This window comes from Sinocyclocheilus anshuiensis, unplaced genomic scaffold, assembly GCF_001515605.1.
Source record: "Sinocyclocheilus anshuiensis isolate Anshui unplaced genomic scaffold, SAMN03320099.WGS_v1.1 scaffold620, whole genome shotgun sequence".
Lineage (NCBI taxonomy): Eukaryota > Metazoa > Chordata > Actinopteri > Cypriniformes > Cyprinidae > Sinocyclocheilus > Sinocyclocheilus anshuiensis.
This window is the reverse complement of record NW_015557087.1, coordinates 299,497-310,526: the sequence shown is the minus strand read 5'-3', so window position 1 is coordinate 310,526 and position 11,030 is coordinate 299,497. Positions and strand designations below refer to the sequence as shown.

The following is an 11,030-nucleotide window of genomic DNA, read 5'->3' as shown; positions in this document are numbered from 1 at the left end:
CCCCTCTTCTGTTCTCAATCTCTCACATCCTCTTCCCAGTCGTTCTCTGCATCATACCATGGCAGCCATGTTTTATGCAAGGAAAGCGCAACTGCAGCCATTTTGTGCTTGAAAACAAAAAAACTGCCATTTTGTTGAAGCAAACATTTCATTTAACTTCAGTAAGAGCAAAAAAATAGGTTTAAATTTTTGTCGAAATAATATATTTTTCTTCAAGACTAATGATCTTCTCTCTTTTTTTTCCATTTCAGTGTAAGTTGCCTTTTCCATTCAAAACAATGTTCAAAACAATTATGTGCATTATGTACTTTGGTATATTTGAATAATAATTAGGCAATAGAAGAACAGAACATATAAATAATAATATAAAATCTTATTCATCTTAGTTTTATTTAATGCCTGATTAAGGTTTTGTCATTACATGTCTAAAATTACCATTACTTTGTAAATGAATGCATATTTTGTATTTGTCTATTTTTTACATTTTTATTAGATTTTATTAAATACATTTTATTTTTTACTTTTTTGTATGCTGTCAGATGTAAACAACGGTTTAATTCAGACTCCTCTCAGCATTTCAAAATCAATCATTGCACGCTGTTTTTGTGTTTTGCAAAAAGTATTTTTATTTCAGTTAGTTTAATCGTATTAATAATGATTTGTTTGTTTGTTTATTTATTTTATTTATGGTTAAAATATAGATTATAGATTAATCCTATATTATAGATTAATCTTTTAATCTATAACAATTATAGATGAATCATTTCATGCCCTTGTCATGTAATATAGTGTTGAAATGAATTTAAATTTGAAAATCTTTTTTCATGCTTTCCTGTGTTCCAAGATTTGATTTGTGGAAAGATAAATGTGGACAAAAAGTAGCAGAATGGTACATGTTACATGAGCTATATATGATAAAGTCAAACAATGTTTGATTAGTGGTTCATTATAAATGCATTACATTTATGCATTGTTTTTCAAATTTTAATTTACTATGATTTAATTGTATATGTTTCTATTGTTTTGATGCTCATTCGTAGATCTTTTCTATTGAGGCAATTTCATTTTATCTGCACACATTTTCTCTTATTTCTTGACTGTAAATATTGACAAAAGTCAGTGTCCTCATCAAAAGAAGGCATGTTTGAATTAAATCTTTAATGAAGGATTTTATCTCTCCGTTTGGTCAAGTGTTAATGATGGGTTAAACTAACTTGAACTAATGTGTGTTAACTTGATTTTGCTTAACGAGCAGCCAATTAGTTGACGTGAAATGCTTTTGGAAAATTGACGTCCTGCGGTGTGACTTGCTATGCTTCATTTAAAACATTGTAAACCATTTTTCCAAATATTTTATAATTATTATACATGCAGTTTGTGTGTCCAGATTAACTGAGAAAGTACATGAAATGAATTGTAACTTAAATTTTTTTTTTTTAATTATTATTATTGTTATTTGTCCATTTTAAACAAACATACCAGTGAAGGCACGAAGCTGATTTCAAAATTTAAAATCTAAAAAGGGCACAGTCATAGAATACCACTCACATGAATTACATTTTTTTGAAAAAGTTTATCTTAAGTGTGAACTACATGCTTGTTTGTACACTTGTCTTCCACTTTCAACTCGCTCTGTAGTTTTAGGTAACACTTTTCTGCTCTTGTTTAGTCTACTATGCTCTACTTTCCTCCACATCTGCGATATCTCTGTATGTCTCTCTCTCTCTCTCTTTCTCCATTCATCTTTTCTCCATTATGTTTCTCAGTCTGACCCCCTGTTGAGAGAGTGACACACAGACACAAACTCCCTCCCTCCTTCCCACTTTTGTCTCTTTCCTTTTGCCGTCTGACCTTCTTTCAGATTCTCTTCCCTGTTCGTTCTCGCTCTGCTTTTCTCATACTTCCTCCTCTTCTCTGTCTTCTCCTGTGTTTCGCTCCATCACTCTATCTTTGTTGCTTTTGTGGCCCTTCTCTGTTCAGTCTTTTATCTCTTGCTCCTTTCCCCCCTCTAAATCTTTCCTTTTCCACGCTCCTTTCTTTTGTTCATCCTTCCAGTCCACTTTTTTTTTTTTGTTTCTTGCAGAATCTTTCATCTCCTTCCACCTTCATTTTTTTTTCTGCTCTCTTTCTGTATGCGACCTTTAAGAGAATTTGCATTGAGGATGTATTTTGGGGTTGTGCAGCCGTTAGTAATTTTTCACTATGTTTCTGCCTGAGTAATGTTAAATGTGTCTCTATGTGCGTTCTTCTCTTCATTTGTTCTCAAGAATGATGTTCCAAGTTTGTAGTTCTTCAAAAACAAACAAACAAAAAATGTAGAAAGCACTTACATCTCACATGTCTCTCTCTCTTTCTCCCTCCCTCTCTTTATATCCTGTAGCAACAGCTGGATCATCAAGACGAGAAGGTTAGTGTTTATTGGCATACACTTTATTTGTAAGGTCCCTTGGATTATAATGTGATATAGAACTACAAAATCATTTTTTTAATTATTAAAAAAGCAAATTATTTTTTTATTATTGAATATTATTAAATATATGTGTGTGTGTGTGTGTGTGTGTGTGTGTGTGTAACAGTCTCAAAGTAAAGAGTTGCTAAAGTGTAATTTTGTGGTGGCTGTGCTTTAAAAATAAATTATTATAATCTGAATTTAAGTGATTAAAGATTTTGAATGACAGTAATTATTGTTGAGTACTACTGTAAGGTTATCCTGGTTTAAATGTTTGAAAATTATTAACAGTTGAAAACATTCCTTAGAAATTTGGAAAAGTAATCAAAAAGTAATCAAATGTAATAATTTACATTACTTTAATAAAGTAATTGAAATGGTTACACTACTTAATACATACACGTATATATTATTGTTGATCATAAACATTTTTAAATTATGAACAGGTTTTGTGTGCGCCCTTGCCGCACCAGTAATTATTTGATTATAATTATAGTTATTTTGCATATACCTTATGCTAAATTATTTTTTATCATTGTTTTAATTTTTTATGACCACTATGAACAGAATTAAGTCTATTTTTATACATATAAAACTGCATTCTTAGATTTCAGGAGCTATAAAGATGCTAGATGTCAATGTTAAAATGGGTAAAAACAATTAAATATCCAATATGCGCCAATACGGATTGGTTTACAAAATCTCAGGTGCCGATATAGTGTGCTTCCCAAATGTGTGTGTGTGTGTGTGTGTGTGTGTATGCATATGTATTTTTACATCATATTTATTTGTTTGTCTGTTTCACCTTTTTATGATTATTATAGCCACAGAGAGACCATCACACAGCAGTGCTGTCCATCCGGTGACAGTCGGACGACTCTCTCTCCTCCTCATCTTCCTCTTGTTGCCTTATTTTCTCTAATATTTCTTTTTGAAACATAAAACCTAAAAACAAGTGCTCTGTTGCGGCAGATATTCCTCCATAGCCAGTTGCGTTACAGTAAATGCTTGCTCTACTTCTGTGGATTACACACACACATAGACTCTCTCTCTCGTACTCCTTTTCTCTGTCATTTTTGTCACGCTATTAATCCCCATCCCTCCATTTCCTTTCTGGTTGTCTCTCTCTCCGTCCACTCTCAGTGGCTCCTTACTCCTGTCTGCTCTGATGAAAGTTCACTCTGTAACAGAGCGACACTAATCTACCTTCAAAGAGCTTATCTTACTGTTCATTTTCTTTTAATCCACCTGTCCTTGAGAGTCAGACATTCCTTTACAAGCCCCTGCTCCCCCCGCCCCCTCCCTCTGTCCTACTGTACAACAAACTGAGCCAAAGATGAGGAGGATGAAGCTCCTCGGTCCTGCTGTTTGTACTACTGAGTGAAAGATCAGGGACAGAGTGACCATTCAAAGGTGTGATCACTACCATATCCAATGATCAACAGCTTGAAAAAAAATACTTTTTGTGCATTTTTTACATTTTTTCTCTTTGAAAAAAAAAAACAATACATTGAAACCAAAGCCAGACCACAGCATTTAAAAATTGTTTTGCTGTATTGACTTTATGCAACCCTGCAGAACTCTGGAATTACCTGGAATATCCTGGAATTTTTGTGTCTTGAATTTCTTTAAAAATGTATTTGAAATTTGTAATTTGCATGACTGAGTGACGGCCTGCATGGACCACACAGGAAGAGAAGAAACTACTTCCTGTTCATCACTTGTGGGGCATGTATGATCAGGCACTTCTCAGTATGGACTCCTCTGATTGGTCTGCGTGTTTCTTAACTCTCTGTAAAGCATAAAAGCAGTTTAATAAGGCACTTAATCAGGTTCATATACAACATCATCATTTGTTTGTTTGTTTTCTCACATAATTGTTGTGGGTATGTGAATTCTATGTAACGAAAGTGTTCATTTTGTTTAACTTAATGAGGGAATATGCAAAATATATTTTAATGATCCATAACCATAAGCAATCTGTTTTTTTTGTTTTTCAGTTAGTCTGAAATGTATTGATTATAGGGAAAACAATTTCCTTAGTGTTGTTTAATTTCTTTTTTAACCAAGATATTTTATTTACTGTAATTTTAATTTGAACAATGAATAATACATATTATCAGGAAAAGAAAAAACAATATTGTTTTGATGCTTGTATCTAGAATACCAATATTGATATGTAAGATGATCAAAAATAGCCCAAAATAAGAAAAGCTGGAAATGTTTCTATTTAAATAATTGAACTATTTTTGGTTGTTTGTTTGTTTGTTTAAATAAGTGTTTGAAATGAATATTTTTACATTTTTCAATTCAGTTCTAATAATAGTTAAGTCATTTTGTCCCCTTTTTGAGTTTTAGAATTGTAATACATATTCTGTGGTAATGATAACTGTTTTGTTTTTTGTTTCTCTAGTTTTCTGTTAATTTCATATTTTCAGATGCAAATCATGTCTGCCAAAACAGAACAATCAGTTTACAGATTTTTTTAAATATAGTTTTTAGTATGTAGGAATGTCATTTTCTTTGTAATTTGAATGTTTCACATTTTTGTGAACTGATCAGGATCTTCTGTGAAGAACTTTTGTCTTAGCCATTTTTCGACAGCAAAATGAGCTACAAAAATAAAACAATGCGTTTCAAACTGTACATTCCACGTTTTTTTTTTACAGTGTAAATTCCTGTTTCATATAAGTGTTTCTTGAAAGTGAATCTGGAGCCAGTCATGAGAAATAATTTTGCAAAATGAGCTCCTGTTTTTTTTTTAATTTTCTTTAGGGTTTTCCTTTTTTATTCATGTGTGGCCAAGCTGTATGATCGAATTTAGCTTCAGTAATTTGAAATTCTCATCATTTTGTTAAATAAATGAATAGCAGATTAATAGGAAAGCAGATTAATTTCTACTGTAATAATTATTGTAATTATATTACAAAATAATTTGACCTTCAGTGCATATCAGGGGGTCTGTTTGTCTCCTCTAGATGGCACCTGTCCCACACGGAGCCGCAGAAATGCTATTTAAGAAACCCTGTTCATGTGGACAGTCACACAAAAGAGAAGGTGTGCAGTGTTATGAGTCACCATGACTCATTCCTCACCAAAACAAAAAAAAAAAACAGCCAACTGAACTGAGATATTATGTAAAGTCTATAATTATATAGATCTGCAGCAACAACATGAATAATGTGTGTTAATTTTGGATGTTAATATTTGGATATTAAATTTCTAAACAACGATGGTGAATGTCATTATCCCACATGTGTGTACTCATATACTATACACCCTATGTGTTTCTCAGACACTTGTTGCTATAAAAGTTTTCAATACAATGCTATGAAAGTAATTTTCTGTATTTTTGCATATTTTTATGCTAAATGTCATCAGATCCTATTCACAATCCCCTTGCAGCCGATAGCTGTTAGGACAACAAACACAACCAGAATGCTTTTTTTTTCAGTAACTTCTGTATCAATTTTGGCCCACTCCTCTGTGCACTAATGGACGGCACAAGAACTGCACTTTTTACGTCCTGCATGCCATACCATTTCAGTTGTTTTGTACTTTTGAGTTAATGGGTGTCACACTACTACACTTTTTTCATTCCATTGTCTTCCATTCATATGCATACAAATGTGGGACAGAGGAAGTAGAAGCTCATGCAAAATGTTGTTTTGTTCCAAAGTTCGAGTTTGGTGAACCAATAGAAATAATTACAACCTGTCAGAATCGCGATTTAAATCTACACCTTTGTACCTTATTTACCCCTAAAGGGTGCATATTGCTACCTTAAAGTTACATATTAATACCTAAATGGTACATATTTGTACCTTTTGAAAGGTTACCGCCTCAGTGACAGCTTTTGTACCTCTGTTCTGAGAGTGCAGGTGTCATGCTCAGTCAATGAAGGAAGCATCTATCTGTAATATCTATAATACCCCCTTTCCACAAATGATTGAATATGGCGATATGATTATATTGAGACATATCTGTGGTATGACAACATGTTTTTAGAACTATAAAAATCCCAAGAAACCAGATTATCAGCCATTGTGTCTTCTCTCACCAGTGACATCAATAGACTGAAGTGTCAGACCCAGCCTCATTCAGATCCAGCTCTGTCTCTACCCCCTAGTTTTAATATCCAAAATAGTCAACAGATTGTTAATTATTCTGTCAGCCCAAGAGGCAGGGGAACAGCAGGTAACAGGAGGCGACGAGATTGTAAAAATGAGTTTATTGAGCATTAGTATTGAACCAAAACATTTTCAACAAGTGTTTATACCAAATGAAATGCAATGGATAATTATTCACAACATTAGAGACCTTGATGGACAACACAGCACAACATAATATTAAACCGCAAAAGAAAAACAATACAACATTATATAGATATCTGAGAGACATGCACAAAAATAGAAACATCCTTTCATATTCAACTGCTTTTATTTCCAGCAAATTTCTTAACGTGTAAATATTTGTATGAATATAAAAAGATTCATCAACTAAGACAAAAAGTTGCAGAAGTGAGTATGTCGTGTGGCCACCAGCTGCTTAAAAGACTGCAGAGCATCTCTTCCTCATGGACTGGACCAGATTCGCCAGTTCCTGCTGTGAGATGTTTCCTCACTCTTTCACCAAGGCACTTGCAAGTTCTTGAACATGTCTGGGGGACAAATGGTTACACGTGGTCTGTCACTGCAAGGACGATCAGCTGTCCTTCCTGTCTCCCTGTAGCTCTGTCTTAGGCCTCTTACATTATGGACATTGACGTTTATTGGCTGCATCTGCATTCCTCATGCCTCCCTGCAGCAGGACTATATGGCATGTTCACGCAGGTGATCAGGAACCCTGGACACCTTTCTTCTGGTGTTTTCCGGAATCAGTAGAAAGGTTTTTTATTCTCCCAAGTTGTTTGGTATTTCAGCTGTTAGAAGCTTGTTTAATCATTTAGGTTGAGGAATTCCAGTTTTAAGCATATAGTCATTTGCATCCATCCATCACCTGTGTCATGTCTACTTTATTTCTGTACATATCAGCCTTGAATGTGTCTTGCACATTTCTAAACGCATAGCCTATTTTGTGTTTGAACACTTTCTCCAAACCCGACCTACTTTTGGTGAAAGGGCAATTCCTGATTTTAATTGAAACATTTTAATTTTTTTCTTTAGAATGACATATTTGTCAGCATTCATGTAGATTGTAATGCATTTTCTATGATGGCATACATCAACCACAGATTCTTCCAAATCTTTCTTTAAGGTACAGGCTAGGTGTTTCAGAGCCATTGTCAAAAGAGTTGGTGTAAGTGGGCAGTCTTTTCTAAGCTCTTTATATTGGTCAGTGTTTGGAAGCAGGTTTTCCACAATCCTGAAGTCACGTGGAGGTGAGGGATGGATGTGTTTCAGTGATTTCAAAGCTTGTTTTAAAAAACGCTTTTCGATTTTTTTGGGCATCCCACAAAAGCTAACAACAATGAAGAGTTTGTAACTCATTTTCATTGGTTTGCTTTTGAATGAGGGCTGAAGAAATTTTTCCATTCGCCTAACAAGTACTGTGGCAAGTATCATGTACTTTGCTCTGAAGTGGTGTCTTCCATTTTCTACCACACTGTCAGTGAAGCCCTTTGGAATTCCTTCTGTAATCATTTGGTTAAAAAGCTCTTTAAGTTCTTGTAGTTTTTGGTCTTTGTTAATCTTAAAGGTTTCCATATTTTCCCCAAGTGGGGTTTCATATTCTACATAGGACATTAAAGCTTTCAAAACTTCAGCTTCACTGATTTCACCTGCTCTCCTCTTATAAGGTCTCTTTCTGAAGACCATGTCTTTTATGCTACTAGAACATGCTATCGGGTCTTTTGAGCGAACAGTTGTAGTGTAATCTGGTTTTGGCAAACACAGACTAAGAACTACAGGGAGGTGATCTGAAATATCCCTTTGAACTTGGTAGATTTCACAACTCTCAGCAAGCCACACATCATTTCGTGGCATGAAGACCATGTCTAGTCTTGATGCACCCCTTTTCTTGTTCTTCGGACTTGATGTGTTTTGTTTTTTTTGTTTGGATGGTTTCCATGGAAGACGAGTAAATGAATCTCTCTTACAATGATTTTTAAGTCCCCAGACATCTACAAGCATTAAAGACAAGATGAATTCTTCGAGATAAGGTCTAAGGGCCTCTGTATGTCCAGTTGGATACTCCCGGTCAAGATCTGTGCTTAGAACCGTATTGAAATCCCCTGCAACTATCAAGACACCTTTGGCAGTCTGACAAAGATATTCAGAAAGACACTGCAAGACTTTGTGTTCTTTTGCATGGTTATATACATTCACTAGAGTGAAGCATTTACCATATAATTTGCAGATAATTACAATGTAGCTGCCTGTGGGGTCTATATCATATTTTATATGCTCAAAAGGCAAATCATTTTTTATCAGTATTGCGACACCTTTGCTACGTGGATGATGAACACTGTAAAATGGTTTCCAACCACGAATGTTTTCAACATGGCTAACATCATTGATACCTATATGTGTCTCTTGAAGAAATGCAACAGATGCTTGTAGTTCATGCAGCCTTTGACCAATCTTGTTTTTTTTCTGTTCGACATCAGCTGTGTCTCTAATTCCACAAGTGTTCCACGTGACGAGTTTCAAAGTTCCAGCCATAGTATCTAAATGAAAACAATTCAAAAAAGAAAAACGACAGTTAGGCTGATGATACACGGGGCAACTTTTTGAGCAATGTTGCTTTGGCCAACTGTGCCGTCAACGGGCATCCAAGACACAGGGCCCACGGCTGATCTAAAGTACCCAGATAGAAATTTATTACCCATTCTCAATGGGAAAATGCCCAAGCAACATTGCTCAAAAAAAGTTGCCCCGTGTATCATCAGCCTTAGAATATATGAAAATATTTTAATGTATAAAAAGCATGACAGTCTCATTCAATTGTTGGGACACTTTAATAAAATATGATAGAGTGAAGGTTCCGTTTAAGTGTGTGGACAATTAGCCCGGATGTCCAACATAGTACACAGAATATACCAAATCATAAGTTACCTAAATATTGTCTAATTAATAAATGAAACACTTTAAAGAAAAAAAAAAGATGAAGTTGAAATCCCCTCCAGCTGTCAAGATAACATTGGCAGTTTGAAAAGATATTGTATAAAGTTTTAAAAGATATGATTAAAGTCAACAGTGACTGATGTTTTGATCAGTTCCAGGTGTTCTCACCACAGTCAACTGTTTTAATGAAGAGAATATTTAAAACTCACTAAAGAGTCAAATTTATGATATCTAAACTTCACAATACATGCTCTATCAGATGCCAAAAGCAAACAACAAAAGGTGCAATAATATGTTCCCTATTTATTTATTTATAAGACAACAAAAATGTACTCTAATCTTGTAAAATACTCCTATTTGAACAAGAGCGTATACTGAAAAAAAAAAGTATGATTTCCTTTTAAATAATTTTTGATCAGAAATTGCTTGTAAATTTCACAAATAATTAAAAAGAAACTGCAAGTAACATTGAATTAAACATGAAATTTTGAAGTAAAAAGATTGAAATAGTATTTACTTGTAAAACATAAAACAAACTCTGATTCATTTTATTTACTTAATTTACAACAAATTTTACAAAAATTGTAATGAACAGTCAAATACTGCTCTTGAATCTATATTCAAATTCTGAGTTCGATATCTCTATTAATGGCCTATGTATAGTCATACACACAATATAAAATATATCAAACTCACCTTTCTGATGTTGGGTGGTTGTGAGAAACTCAAGATGATTTTTTTTTTAATTTATATGGTGCTGTACTGTCAGTTGATGACAAGAGTGAGTGATGATTCCGCCTTTCATTGGAGTATCGTAGAAAACAAGTTGCCACTCCTTAAGGAGAGTTACATGAGTCATGCTGGAATTAAGCATGACTGAAATATTTCAGCATTCTGAAATATGATCCTGATAAAGAGAAAAGATGTGACATTTTGTACTTTACATCAATATTTGTGGACACCCACTTCTAATAGATATAGCTATTCCAGTAATTCAAGTAATGAAGACAAATAGAGAGACTGATAGAGAGAAAATAAATTGGATTCATGGGTGCAAGAATAAGAACAAAGTATAACATTAACATACTGTATAACATTGATTTCCCTAACTAAAACCTTTGCACTTCTAGTGTGTATGTGCATTTATAAGCATGTCAAGTCAAGTCAAGTCACCTTTATTTATATAGCGCTTTTAACAATACAGATTGTGTCAAAGCAACTGAACAGCATTAATTAGGAAAATAGTGTGTCAATAATGCAAAATGACAATAGTAAACACTAATTTTTCAGTTAAAGACAGTTCATCATTGAATTCAGTGATGTCAACATCCAGCTCAGTTTAAATAGTATCTTTGCAATCAAGTCAACGGTATCGCTGGAAATGAAGTGTCCTCAACTAAGCAAGCCAGAGGCGACAGCGGCAAGGAACCAAAACTCCATCGGTGACAGAATGGAGAAAAAACCTTGGGAGAAACCAGGCTCAGTCGGGGGCCAGTTCTCCTCTGACCAGATGAACG

At 34.2% G+C, this 11,030-nt stretch overlaps 1 protein-coding gene across 1 annotated transcript in view; it reads left to right on the top strand.

The window, feature by feature from the left end:
• The window catches only part of efna4 (ephrin A4), a 49,993-nt gene extending 45,590 nt beyond the window's left edge, over window positions 1-4,403 (top strand). The window contains exons 4-5 of the mRNA XM_016471824.1: window positions 2,381-2,407; window positions 3,274-4,403. Of these exons, the coding sequence (XP_016327310.1) occupies window positions 2,381-2,407; window positions 3,274-3,371 (125 nt within the window). The 3' untranslated portion in view covers window positions 3,372-4,403. The remainder of the gene's footprint in view (window positions 1-2,380; window positions 2,408-3,273) is intronic.
• Window positions 4,404-11,030: the final 6,627 nt, after the last annotated feature.